The sequence below is a fragment of the Drosophila takahashii genome, chromosome 2R, assembly GCF_030179915.1.
Source record: "Drosophila takahashii strain IR98-3 E-12201 chromosome 2R, DtakHiC1v2, whole genome shotgun sequence".
Classification (NCBI taxonomy): Eukaryota; Metazoa; Arthropoda; class Insecta; order Diptera; family Drosophilidae; genus Drosophila; species Drosophila takahashii.
This window is the reverse complement of record NC_091679.1, coordinates 30,357,043-30,370,966: the sequence shown is the minus strand read 5'-3', so window position 1 is coordinate 30,370,966 and position 13,924 is coordinate 30,357,043. Positions and strand designations below refer to the sequence as shown.

Here is a 13,924-nt window from a genome sequence, read left to right as displayed (position 1 = left end):
ATATTCAAATTTTACTTAGCTCGGCACCTTTTCTTGGCAAAAATAACGCATCACGCTCAAAAATCCCAATATGATTTTGATTTATGAGATTTTATCACAGGCGGAAACTTTGTCACCGAATGACTGACGATGGGGGAGTTACGTCCCATTCTTTGACAGAGTTTAAAAGTCTCCTTTCTCCCCATTTCTTTTCAGTCTGTGGCTGGTGTGCCACAGCGCATTGCCAGCAAAATGACGTCACGCACCAATGGCGTGCCAGCGCAAAATCACACACTAAAAACAGGTAAGTCGAGTGGTAAAATCTTTTATATTTAGGAAACATTAATTTAAGACGTGGGAAATTTAATAAGATCAAATGGGAGAGAGAAATCCGAGATAGAGACAAATCGGCAAAAATTTAATTATTTAATATAAATTTTACCAGTAAAAACGATATGCGTATAAATACCAGAAACTTAATCCCGACGGGTTTTATTGTGTGTACTGATTTTGAGTACAAATTTTGATTAAACAAGAAAGAAAGCTAGCTTCGGCCAGCCGAAGCTTATATACCCTTGCAGATCGTTCCTATTAACTTACAATTCGCAAAAATTTTAAATTTCGTATTATTTTAATATTATTTTTTCTATCCTTCTTTATTGCAGCTATATAATATAGTCGTCCGATTTTTGTTAAATTTAATTCAAAACTCAGAAATATTAAAAAAAATCATATCCTAGAGTATAAGAGAATACAATAAAAACCAACGGAGCTATAATTTGTTTCCAATTAATTTGCCATTAATTTTTCGATCGTTCCTATGGCAGCTATATGATATAGTCGTCCGATTTTGATAAAATGAAAATTGAAATTCGGAAATATTTAAAAAGAGTCATGTTCTAAAGTAGAAGAGAATACAATAAAAACCAAAAAAGCTAAAATTTATTTCTGTGTAACTTTCCCATTAATTTTCCGATCGTTCCTATGGCAGCTATATGATATAGTCGTCCGATTTTTAAAATATTTTATTCGAAATTCTGAAATATTTAAAAAATCATATTTCCAAGAGTAGAAGGTTTTATTTCAAAAAACACCGAAGCTAGAATTTTTTTAACGTTTCCTTCCTATGGGAGCTATAAGATATAGTTATCCGATACGGTTGGTTCCGACTTATATACTACCTGCATAAGAAAGAAGACTTTTGGGAAAGTTTCATCGCGATAGCTTCAAAACTGAGAGACTAGTTTGCGTAGAAACGGACGGACAGACGGACAGACGGACAGACGGACGGACAGACGGACAGACGGACGGACAGACGGACATGGCTAGATCGACTCGTCTAGTGATGCTGATCAAGAATATATATACTTTATGGGGTAACATTATGGGGAAACATCTCCTTCACTGCGTTGCAAACTTCTGACTGAAATCATAATACCCTCTGCAAGGGTATAAAAATAGCTATTTGGAGAATAAATGATCTATAAAAACTAAATTTCAACATATATTTATTGAATATTTTTGAACTGAAAGAGTATATTTTACATTTTAAATTCAAAAATTCTTAATACTCTATTCTCGCCTATAATATTATTGATACAAAAACAAATAAGGGATTATTGATTTTAAAAAATTTAATAAATTCAATAAAATTATTATTAGGACGCATATTTTGAGAAAATATATTGCATACGCTTTTAAATATATATTTATAAATTTCTTAAACAAAGAAATATTTTATCTTGATGAAATATTAAATAATAAACATAAATTTAAATGCTATATGTATATTTTTTAGCATCTCTTGATATTCTGTATTCTTTCTCACATTTCAAGGAATGACGACGAAGTCCACGTGGAACGAGCGATCTTCTAGTCCCGAGACGTTACCCAGTGACATGTAAGTGCCGTCGAACCTTTTCCTATCGCTTTTCTCTGCCGTTGCCTGGACCTATGCTACAGTTTTGTCTATGGTTTTCTTACTTGCGAGACGGGTTAAACCCGCTTCAGTTTTGGTACTTCGGTTTCAGTTTTCACACTCACACTATCACACACACATGTACATACACTTGTAAACTAAATGCAGGCCGTGGACTCACCAGCTTGAAAATCACCCAGCAGCATTTGGGAAAATTTCCCACAGGGAGGGGGCGCTTAAATGCATCAGCAGCAGCCAACCCATTGGTCAAACTATTAGTTATACGATTCTATAGCCACTTCTCCGTTTTTCTCTCTTTTGTATTTATAGTCCCAGCGCCGAGCGATCAAAACCGAAATTGAGCGGCACCCTGATTATGAACATGTCTTTAAGGTTAGCCGAAAAAAAGGGGGCAATATTCCAGCAGCTGTTAAACCGAACTGCATTGCATGTTGCGCTTTTTATGCTGGCCAAAAACTTAAGGCCGCAGCACGCGCCCTGTGTAATTTGCTCGGAACTTTAAGCTTGTGCGAGCACAGTCAATTTTTTAGTTGCACGTTTCCCGGGAGCTGTGTGTTTACTTTCGTATTTTGCTGCATTTTCATGTGTATATGGCTGCTACACACGCTTGCGCTTAGTCGCCGCTACGTGTCTCTGCCGGGGAAAACTTCTAACTTGTGAATTTTTCATCCACTCCACGGACGAGTGCAGTCCCTTTCCTATTCCCAGTTTCGTACTCGGTTGTATAATTGCAACCTGGCTTCCATGATTCCCAGGGCGGGCTTCAAACTTGTGGGCTATTTAATTGCCAGCCAGAAGTAATTACGTCAGGGCGAGAAGCCCACCCGCCCAAGTATGCTGCAACATAATAATAATAAGCAGCCTCAGCTCAGCTCCCGGATCAGCGTGGCTCGGAAAACAAGAAACTTGCAAGGAAGGCGAACGCGATGAAAAATTGGGGCTACACAGCAGATAGATGGCAGGACTTGAAACTAGCAGTGAGTGGCGGGCTCCATGGAGAAGGAAAAGTTTCCAAGAAATCAATTAACGCAACAGCCAACTAGAGCGGGGGCAAAAGGATAGATGGATGGCACATTAAGCATACGCCGCGTGGCACGCAACTGCAACTTCAAAATGGCGGGTGCACAGAGAAAAATGGCATTCGAAGCAACAAAGTAACGCAAAATTAAAGCCAAGAATTTTATTTTCGTTCCTAATCTCCTATCTATCTATAAAATTTATATTATTTTTTGATTAATAGTCATAAATCTTAGGGACAGAAAATATGCGCACAGGAAAAAAATTGACATATGAGCAGATCAATTTAATATTTTTTAAAGATTACGTTATTCATATCAGTTTGATTTAATGAATAAAGATTATATTTATTTGATTTCACATTGATTGTTTAAAAATGACAACATTTAATACTTTAACGTAGTATTTTTAGAATTTTTATGAAACAACTGATTTTATAAAATATGAAATTGATACGTTTAGATCATACATTTGACATTAATCATATCAGTTTTTTATTTATATGAAAAAAGGTAGAATTTTATCAGTGCGCTTTAAGCACATAAAGGAAATTGATTGGCTCGAATGTCAAAATGTTTTTAATAGGAATTCAATAGAACCTACAAAAATGTATTAAATATTTGGAAATTTATATTCTTCAAAATTAACACCAAAATCCACAGCAAATCTATTTTTTATGTTTTGCCCAACAAGGGTGACATTTTTCTCTCTCTGTACTCGCCGGATGAGGCGCCATTTGTCATTTTAAACGATTACACATTGTTGGCCGCTGATGAAGGAGAGTGGCACGTTTAATAAGCCCTCCCAGCGATCGGAGGCTGTGGTGGGTGGAACAAGGGGCGTCTGGAAGTGCTCGATTTGAGTTATGTGGCAAACACTTTGCGGCAGCCGCCACTCGAGTGGCGTCGCAGACAACAAAGCCAAGTCACTCTGTCTATAAGCATGCGAGTGCTTCTCCAAAGGCTCCCTATTTTTCAGACCCTCCAAAACCGCACTTTCGATGCTGATGCCCAATTTTATTGAAGCCATAAAAACGGCTGCGCCAATTTCTATGTACTGAGCGCTACTTACAAGCGACTTTCTGGCTAAGTGCCACGCCCCCGCCTCCTGAACTGCGGTCCCAGGCTCCGCCCACATCCGCTGCTTTGTGGCGCCCGAAAAGTTTTCAAAAGCTGGCTCTCGTCTTACGCCTTTCTCCTTGGGGCCGCTCGACCGTCATGGTTAATTTCATTTAAACCGTCATAAGCAGAAAGTACAACAAGAATTTGTTTTTGCTTTTTGTTTACGTTTTCCTTTTTTTTATTATTATTATTTTTGTGCTGCCACAAGCCCAACAAAAAAGGGAACATTATTAATTGCCTAGGCGGGGGGAAAAAGATTAAGATGGGAGAAAAAACGGCAGAGAATGCCACACTTTTTAATATCCCGTTTATGGGGTGCTTTTTAAGTGGAGAAATGGGCTTCGCCAGATGACATTAGGCAAAATTATGAACATGGCAAATTAGCTGATGCGTTTAATTGGGCGTTAGGATTTTTTCACAGCCGCCCGCGTTTCCACCAAATGAAGATTTACCCTTGGTGATGGCTTTAAGGTATAATGAATTTAATTTAAACAACTTGCGAGGCTGCAAAATTGATAATATTTGATAAACACTCACACGAAAACCCTGTTTACACTCTGATATTTACAAGTCTTTGAGATTATTAATGCTTTTACGATCTGAACGTAGATTTAGTTTTATATTTGGGTCTGCCCAATAATTTTTCTCAACTAACTTTGTTACTTTTCCTACTTTTGTATTTTGTTCTACTTTTTTTCTTACCACAAACTAAACACAATGAAATTTTCTGTTTATTTTATTTTCCTTTTTTCCGTATCTTTGTTTTTGTATTTGATTTTTGTAGGAGCCTCTTACAATATATTGATGAGGAGCTGAAGCTAAGGTAACTACACCCACCAAAGTATCCCTTTAGAGTCTCGGTGTGACCACCTCCCCTCAAACAACCACCCCTTTCACATAGATCAACCTGACCCCCACACTAACCCTATCATAACTCATACTTTACACGTAAAGGCACTGCCATTTTTACACAGAACGATAAAAATATCGGTCTTACTGTTACAATTATTTAACGAGCTATGAATTCATACTAAACTCATTTTACGACTGAGTAACAAAGTACTTAATCATAGGTACTTAACCATCTTATTTGGGTTCATATTTTTTTAGAAAAAAGAGTGTTAAATAACTAGCCAGAGGTTTAAAACCGATTCACAAGGTGTCTAAAAGTATGCAACACATTTCGAGTCTGGAAGTCCTTCATCCTTTTGGACATAATTTTAAATGACTTTAAACCTCTAAGGATTTCTGTAGTACTGAACGAAAGACCTCAAAAAATCGAATGATTGATTTAAGACCATACCTTAAAGAGTCTTAAAGAGAAAGATCAGAAATTGACTAAAGTCAAGATTTACAATTGCTCTTACTTTCCAAATTTTTTAAATTTTCTTTTAAATTATTAAAACCATTTTTTCCTCTTTCTTTGACTTTGATTTAGTATTAAGTTCATCTTGCGGAGAAAATAAGTTTTCCTTTCTTTTTTTTTGCCACCTCCTCACATGCATACACCCTTGCAAATGGGTGTGTTTTATCCTGGCGGCCGTCAGATGCCAGACCACGCACACGCAAAATCCTCGCCGCCAGAGCTGCTGCATCATTATCATTATGAACCGGGGAGCAGCAGCTCATCTTGTGGCCACCTTGGTTTATTATCGGGCTTCGGCCCATCCCGCTCCATTCCTTTCCATTCCATCCATCCATCCCATGCCCGAAAAAATAGCTACATTTTCATTACGCTTTTTTCCGTTCTGCGTCCATTTAAACCATATTAAGTTACGGTTGCTGTTCTTCTTCCATCTTATAAGTTAGTTCTGCTTGTTCCTCTGGCATTCTTTGTTTGCCCAACTTCTTTGTTTTGTCGGTTATTGTCTGGGCCAGGCTTTGTTCACTCTTGCCTCTTATTCCGCCTAAACTTTTGCCTTTGTCTATCGATGGAAAACCTATGGGGAATAGCGGGTGAGATTGTGGAACACAGAGAGAGACCAAATAGAGAATAACGAAAGCATACGCACCGTGGGACGCCCGAGAAATGACCCCTTCGATGGCTCAATTATTGGGCCAAACGAAAACCAGAAAAACAGTTTTCAACTAATTTATACAGAACAATTGGTTTATATTTTGGGCAGAATTTATATATCGATGGGTCGCAGCCATGAAATGCGCTCGATTTGTCCTGCCTTTGGACTCTAGGACCCTTTTTCCCATGTTTATTGTTTATTTATTTGATGTGTGTGCAAATGGCCGTCACATTGCTTTTATTGTTATTATTATTAGTGGCCCGGCCGTAGTGCAAACAAGTAATGCCACACGTAGCCGTGGTCCAGTGTTGATTTGTCTAACTGAGGACGAGAAATCTCCTAAAATATTCAGGCATTATTGGCCATCGCAGTGATTGAGGGGATCTTGAAGAGCCTAAGCTATTTTTGCCCTCGGGAAGGACGATTGAAAAAACACGATGGAAAACAAATTGCAATTATGCTAACATCAACTGAAAATTCACGAAACTAATTCGGCAAATGGAAAATGGGATTCCTTTGGTCAGCTTTTCCTCTCTTTCTCTCTCTTTGCCAGCAGCTGTTGAGATTTTCCAGCAAATTCTGTTTGCTTTTGCATTCCGCCTTGTTTTATTTGGACAAAATTGTTGGCATTTTGTTTTTAGAATTAATTTTCCAAAGCATTTTTTCTCCATTTGTTTTTTTTTTTTTGTAACATTTTTTGCTGATGTTTTTGTTTATTGTTTCTGTTTTTCTTCTCCTGCTCTTTCGGCCTCCATGCATTCATGTGCGAGGAAATTTTCTATTCAAGCATTTCCCATTTTCATTTGCGTGTGTGAATGTGTTTCGATGTGCTTTGTGTATCTTTGAGCATTTGTGTTTTGCATCTCATGCATAATTTATGGCCTCATATTAGTTTATTTATTTATTTATCTAGCATGCAATGAAGAAACAAAAAACCCACAACCAACTAGGACATTAGTAAGTGGGCTCAACCCATGGGGTGGTGAATAATATCATTAGAAGCGTAATCCGCTTACAACCACACTTAATTCTAACCTATTGCGGTTGCCCAAGGGGAGTTTATCAATTCGATTGCATGTTACAAAAACACCAAAACACACAAACAAGAGATCTCCACTGCATGCCAGGGACGTAGGGGATGAGCTCCTCCTGCCTCCTCCGCCACCACAACAGAACCACCCACCGACTCACGCACTCACGTTCTCAACCACCCCCCAAACCACCCAAAAACAAACCGAAAAGCTATGTAGCTATTACCGATCGATTCGAAGAAGGAAGCTCAACGTCTCGGCTCTCTTTTCTCTCTCTCTCTCCCGCCTCTCTTCTCTTGATCTCTCGACTCCCTCCGCTTGTCTGAAATGCTCCGCAGAGCGACCTTGCCACTGAACAGCGACACCAAAGATCCACTCGCCGCCGAGTGCAGCTGCTCCTCCCACAACGGAGGGGCCGCCGGAGGAGGAGGAGGAGCAGTAGGAGCAGGCGGGGCAGCCGCGAACGGCAGCAGCAGCAGCAGCAGCGGCGGCACCAGCACCCACCATCATCAACAGCACCTACAGCACCACCAGCATCACCACCATCCGAATCACCCGCATCCGAATCAGCAACATCAAATGCCGCAACAGCAACCGCCGCAGCAGCAGGCGGCTCATCAGCAGCATCATCAGGCGGCTCAGCAGCAGCAGCAGCACCATCACCACCATCCAATGACCTCGTCCATGTCCAGCGGCTCGGTGACCGCCGCCAATGCCAACTGCATCAACACGTCCGCCTCGCTGGCCTCCATGCCGGGTCTCAGTGCCTATCTGGGCATGGGCGCCCATGTGGGTGGGAGTGGCCACATGGGAATGGGCTTGGGCATGGGCTTGGGCCTGTCCAATCTGCGCACCACCAGCATCGATGCCGACGACGATGAGCTGGTGGCTGCCGATGTGGCCATGAACAATGCTGCTGCCGCCGTTCCCGGCAACGGATCCGGTTGCTCCGCCTCTGCGGCTCACTATCTGCGGTACAGCAGCAACTACCGCTCGGCCGCCGCGGCTCAGGCATCGCAGGCGGCCCATCCGCACCCGAACTCCAATAATTCGAACAACGGCCATGGCCACGGGCCAAACTCATCATCCAGCATCTCGTCCTCTGCGTCATCAGCTTCGTTTTATAATCGCCTCCTACTCCTCGATAATTCCAGCGGCGATGCAGTCGTCGGCGGCGGTGGCAGTAACAACAGCAGCAGCAGCGGCGGCGGCGGAGGAGGAGGTGTAGCCGGCGGCACCAATGGCCTCCTGGACAAGCACGACGTGGAGGTGGCCACCCAGGCTGGCGTGAAGTCCGCCGGCGATGGCTATACGCATTCCAACAGCCCGGCGGCTAACTCCGGAGCGGGAGCGTCCGGATCGAGGGACAGCGATGGACCCTCGTCGAGCAACTCCTCGCATCTCTACCAGAACCTGCTGAGGAGCAGCTCCGGAGAGGCGCCGGCGGGAACGAGCTCGGCGGGCAACAACTGTGATTACCGGCATGAGAGTAACCAGGTAAAAATATATACAGAAATTATATAACTTATAATACCCGTTTCTCGTAGAGTAAAAGGGTATATTGAATTCGTGCAAAAGTATGTAACAGGGAGTAGGAAGCGTTTCCGTCGATATAGCCATGTCCTTCTGTCCGTCTGTCTGTCCGTCCGTATGAACGCTGAGATCTCGGAAACTACAAAAGCCAGAAGGTTGAGATTTTCCACACATATTCATGGACTTCCTACGCACCTCAAGTTTATTTCAGCCGAGCGCCACACCCCCTCTAACGCCCGCAATCGCCGACTAACGATTTTAAAATGTGTCTGTCGCCCACACCTTTAAAAATTTCTGAGAAGTTTAAATGCAATTTATTTTCAAATCGAACCATTTATTAAAAAGTTCTGCGCAATCAAAAAAATGTTATATATCCATCTTCCTCGCACTCCTTTTAGCTGAGTTACGATTATTAGATAGTCGGGACACCAACCCGACTATAGCGTTCTCTCTTGATTTTTAATCACTTTCGTTTTTGACCCCTCAGAATGGTCTGGAGGACTCGCCGCGACGCCATAGCTCCATGGATCAGCTGATTGGGTTGCTCGAGAACATGGGCAAGTCCTCGAGGACACGCAGCCTGAGCGATGGCGGCACTCAGGACGATGACGAAGGTAAGTACTAGTCAGAAACCAAATTATAAACCCAAAAATTCATGGATATTTTAATACTAACAGCGGAGAAGGAGGCGCAACCAGATCTGCTGAACAACACCCCGCCGGTGCCACCGAAACGCTCCCACAAGCGCCGCCACACGCCACCGCGTCCCATCTCCAACGGACTGCCGCCCACCCCCAAGGTGCACATGGGCGCCTGCTTCTCCAAGATCTTCAACGGCTGCCCGCTGCGGGTGCACTGCACCGCCTCGTGGATCCACCCGGAGACGCGGGACCAGCATCTGTTGATTGGCGCCGAGGAGGGCATCTACAACCTGAACATGAACGAGCTGCACGACGCGGCCATCGATCAGTTGTTCCCGCGCCGCACCACCTGGCTGTATGTCATCAAGGATGTGCTCATGAGTCTGTCGGGTAGGTACTCTATACCATAACTAAATTCTATATGTCTAACATATCCTTTATTCCAGGAAAATCCTGCCAGCTCTATCGACACGACCTGGTGGCGCTGCACTCCAAGCAGACGGTGCGCTTCTCGCTGCACATGAACAAGATCCCGGAGCGCTTGGTGCCGCGCAAGTTCGCCCTGACCACCAAGGTGCCCGATACCAAGTGCTGCACCCAGTGCTGCGTCACGCGGAATCCGTACAATGGATACAAATACCTTTGCGGGGCGACGCCCAGCGGCATTTTCCTGATGCAGTGGTACGATCCGCTGAACAAGTTTATGCTGCTCAAGCAGTGCGAGTGGCCGGCCATTAGCATTCAGGGCGGCGGACATGGCTGCGTCCAGAATGGACACACACCCGTATTCGAGATGATTATCACGCCGGAACTGGAGTATCCGATAGTGTGTACGGGTGTGCGGAAGGCCATGAACGGCTGCCTCAAGCTGGAGCTGATCAACATGAACAGTGAGTGTAGGCCAGAGTTGGATGTAATGATTTGATTTTAATGGTTATCGTTCCTCTTCCCTTAGGTGCCAGCTGGTTCCACTCGGAGGACCTGGAGTATGACGCCATGGCCACGATGGTGCCGCGTCGCGACCTGCTGAAGGTGGTGCGCGTGCACCAGGTGGAGAAGGACGCCATTCTCGTCTGCTACGGCAATCTGATGCAGGTGGTCACGCTGCAGGGCAACCCCAAGCAGCACAAGAAGATGGTATCGCAGCTCAACTTTGACTTTAACGTTGACAGTATTGGTAAAATTGGATATTATTTACTTAAAGAGTTGCCTCCTCATGGCTTAAATCGATTTCAGTTTGCTTACCGGACAGCGTTTTGGCATTCCATAAGCACGGCATGCAGGGAAAGTCGTTGCGCAATGGCGAGGTGACGCAGGAGATCAAGGACATGAGTCGCACCTACAGGCTGCTGGGCAGCGATAAGTAAGGAGCTCTTTATCATATAAACCTATGGACTAGAGCCCTGCATGAATGGATTCAATGAAATATTTTGAATTTTTTATTTTATATGAATGAATTAATTAGAATTTTGAGTTTAATAGAATTGAATGAATGAATGGCATGGATTCCGAAATAATTCAAACGACAATTTCTTTTGAAGAAGAAAGGGCCATCATTTTGTGGTTAAATCTCCCTGAATTTTATTTACTGTGCAGTTAACATTGATGTTCCACTTTTTGTTCTCAAAAGAAAGCAGAAAAAAAATTTGGCAAATTCGAAAAATTCATAAAAATTATTCATTCAATTCGAAATAAATTAAAAAAACTTTCAATTTATTTCACATAGAATTGAATCAAACAAATCAGAAATTTCATGGCATACTATGATAAAACAAAAATTGAAAGATTCACGCACTGCTCTACTATGGACTTAAGAACTCATTTTATTTTCCTATTTCCAGGGTTGTGGCCTTGGAGAGCCAACTGCTGAGGACCGGCTCCCTGGGCAGCGAGGAGGGACATGATCTGTACATTCTGGCCGGGCACGAGGCTAGCTACTAAGCTAATGGAACGCCCGTTTAATCCACTGTTATATTTTAAATATAATCCGGTTCACCACACACACAAGTTTTAAGGGCCGCCGTCGCCGTCGTCGTCAACTATTAACTGTAATTTAATTACTCGTAGGCTAAGCAGTGAGTTACTGATCATAGAGGAATAGAGAGAGCCAGTTGCATGTCGAGCGTTCGATAGCTTAGATTAGCGCAATTTTACAGCACCTAAAAGAGGCAGCCTTCGAAGAAGAGATCAAGATCCCGATCCAGATTCACACTACCAAGCACACTGAAGGGGATACTCGGCCCGAATCGCTACCTTTCGATATACTAGACGTCTGCGTCTACCCGATTCCGTTGTAGCTATATTTTTGTATTACAAGGAAATGCTTTAATTTATACAACTAACTTTAATGACCTACGGTAATCGCTACGGATAGTTATGTTAGAGATTTGTGTACACGCTTCACAAAGCCAATAGATACGATTCCAAATAGTCAGTCAGCAGGAGAATCCAAGTAAACCCACATTAATACAATGCAATTATCCACACGATTCGAGACCCACTAAGGCAATTAGAACTAATAAATAATTCTTAGTCTTTAGCAATTGTAAATCGCAATGTTTTTAGCTGCTTAAACTGCTTTCGATTGGCTCAAAACCGCAACGGAAATTCAAAGGATGAGGGAGTGGGGAGGATGAAAAACGGTTTGTTGGGAAACAAAACTAGCTAGTAAGACTTTTCTAACCTAGTAACACGAATTAAAACAAAATAAATGCAAATTAATGGTCTGTATCTGTATGTTAAACAAGTAAACTGATTGTCATAGTTACGGTTCTAGGCTAAGTTAAGCGATGAAAACAGACAACTTTCCGAACAGCACTTTACGTCGATTGAGTTGTAAAAATATTCTACTAGACCTTAAGTTATTTAGTTCATACGACAAAGCAAAAAACCGAAAATTACAAACTAATACTGAGAAAAGCAAACAGATAAACCCACAAAATTGTTGAACTCTAGTTTAGTGCAAAAATAAAAAGTATGTGAAAGAAATGCTTTGATTTGCTATTTTGGAAATGTTTTTTTGGAGGATTTTGAATAAGTTCAGAATAATAATTGTTTTGAATTTTCCGCTCTTTTTCGAAAAACGCGTTAGGAAATTCTCAAAACTGCGTTCGTGTCGTTTTCGAAAGTGCGGTAACTCAGTTGGGGGAGGTTTCACGTGTTTCTCGATTTGTTTACAATTTTTCCTTTCAAAATGAAGCCATTTGAAGTGCCTCCCTGGGAGGCAGGAGCAGAGATTGTCGAATTCAAGCCTGTGAATCCATCAGGAAATGGAGTCGCCGCCGCCAAGAAGCCAAAGAAGAAGAAACCCAGGCGGAAAAAGGCAGCGGAGGCCTCAGAAGAATCCAGATTAAGCAAGACACCTGGAAAATTCAGCTACCGGCAGGGCGGAGGACCTCTGGCCCCGCCCCCTGCCTCCTCGGATGATGATGATGACGACGATGTGGAGGATGGCATCCGGGCCATGCACAAGGTGAAGTCCGGAAGAATCGAGAAGCAGCGACCACCAACGCAGGCCACAAAGGGTGGAAAAAAGGAACTCAAGCTGAAACCGGAACTGGCTCAGGCGGCCGTGGAGGCCATGGAGGCCACCAGCTCACCCACGCCGGCTGCCAACTCGCTGGCCAGCAAGCTGCAGTCGGAGCTCCTGGGCGGACGGTTCCGGTACATAAACGAGCAACTCTACTCGGTGACCAGTCGCAAGGCGGAGGCCCTCTTCCGCAAGGACAGCTCCGCCTTCGAGGCCTACCACGCTGGCTACCGTCAGCAGGTGGAGAAGTGGCCAACCAATCCACTCAACCGCATCATCAAGACCATCAAGAAGGTGCCCAAGACGGCCATTATCGGGGACTTTGGCTGTGGCGAGGGCAAACTGGCCCAGTCCGTGCCGAATAAGGTGTACTCCATGGATTTGGTGGCTGCTCGTGGCGACATCATTGCCTGCAACATCACCGATACCCCGCTCCAAGCTCAATCTCTGGACGTGGCCGTGTACTGTCTCTCTCTGATGGGCACCGATCTGAACGAGTTCTTCCTGGAGGCCAATCGGCTGCTCAAGCTGCACGGCAGTGTCTATATAGCGGAGATCCAGTCGCGTTTCGAGGATGTGCGGGAGTTTGTGCGCTGCCTGAGTGCCTGTGGTTTCGACCTGATCAAGAAAGATGTGGCTGTTAACTATTTCTACTTCTTCCAATTCAAGAAGATGCGCCATGTGCCCAAGGGCACCAAGCTGAAGGCTTTCTCCCTGAAGCCTTGTTTGTATCGCAAACGATAAGGGGCTAGAAATGATGACTGCTTCCAATATTTAATCTACCTGACTGCGTGGATTCGGAATCTAGAGAAAGTTTCGTTTCCACAGACTGTTGATAGAATTCGAGATGGAAGCTGCACTTAAAAATAGTTACTTTTATACATTAACTAAATGTAGGAAACTTTGCCACCGCAATAAACATTGAATTTTAACTAAAGTGCTTATATATGATTACAGTCAAAACGGATACGAATGTGCAGGGTATTTAAAAAAATAACAAATGATTGTAAGCAAGTCATTCTCTCTAATCAAAACAACTCAAATTTTAAAAACCCATGCCAATCTTATTTATGACAAATATCTTAAGAATTTATATGAAGCTTATAGGATAATGCT

The 13,924-nt window shown here is 43.2% G+C and overlaps 2 protein-coding genes across 8 annotated transcripts in view; both read left to right on the top strand.

Annotated features, from left to right (window-relative positions):
• hppy (MAP4K3-like protein hppy) overlaps positions 1 to 12,267 on the top strand; it is a 54,372-nt gene extending 42,105 nt beyond the window's left edge. For 3 of the 7 annotated variants that reach the window (XM_070212472.1, XM_070212471.1, XM_070212473.1), the window contains exons 6-15: positions 196 to 283; positions 1,816 to 1,879; positions 4,841 to 4,879; positions 7,444 to 8,602; positions 9,126 to 9,252; positions 9,316 to 9,669; positions 9,726 to 10,169; positions 10,235 to 10,456; positions 10,516 to 10,642; positions 11,121 to 12,267. In XM_070212472.1, coding sequence (XP_070068573.1) covers positions 196 to 283; positions 1,816 to 1,879; positions 4,841 to 4,879; positions 7,444 to 8,602; positions 9,126 to 9,252; positions 9,316 to 9,669; positions 9,726 to 10,169; positions 10,235 to 10,456; positions 10,516 to 10,642; positions 11,121 to 11,220 — 2,724 coding nt within the window. In that variant the 3' untranslated portion in view covers positions 11,221 to 12,267. Of the gene's footprint in view, positions 1 to 195; positions 284 to 1,815; positions 1,880 to 2,227; positions 2,291 to 4,840; positions 4,880 to 7,443; positions 8,603 to 9,125; positions 9,253 to 9,315; positions 9,670 to 9,725; positions 10,170 to 10,234; positions 10,457 to 10,515; positions 10,643 to 11,120 lie in introns of all 7 variants that reach the window. The other 4 variants (XM_070212476.1, XM_070212475.1, XM_070212477.1 and 1 more) reach the window with 4 other exon arrangements.
• Positions 12,268 to 12,409: 142 nt separating this feature from the next.
• LOC108060573 (ribosomal RNA-processing protein 8) lies at positions 12,410 to 13,745 on the top strand. Its single transcript, XM_017146317.3, has one exon. The coding sequence runs from the start codon at positions 12,473 to 12,475 to the stop codon at positions 13,550 to 13,552; it is 1,080 nt and encodes a 359-aa protein (XP_017001806.2). The 5' UTR covers positions 12,410 to 12,472; the 3' UTR covers positions 13,553 to 13,745.
• Positions 13,746 to 13,924: the final 179 nt, after the last annotated feature.

Excerpts from the sequence above, each read along its gene's own strand:
- LOC108060573 (XM_017146317.3), top strand. The coding sequence starts at position 12,473 with ATGAAGCCATTTGAAGTGCCTCCCTGGGAGGCAGGAGCAGAGATTGTC.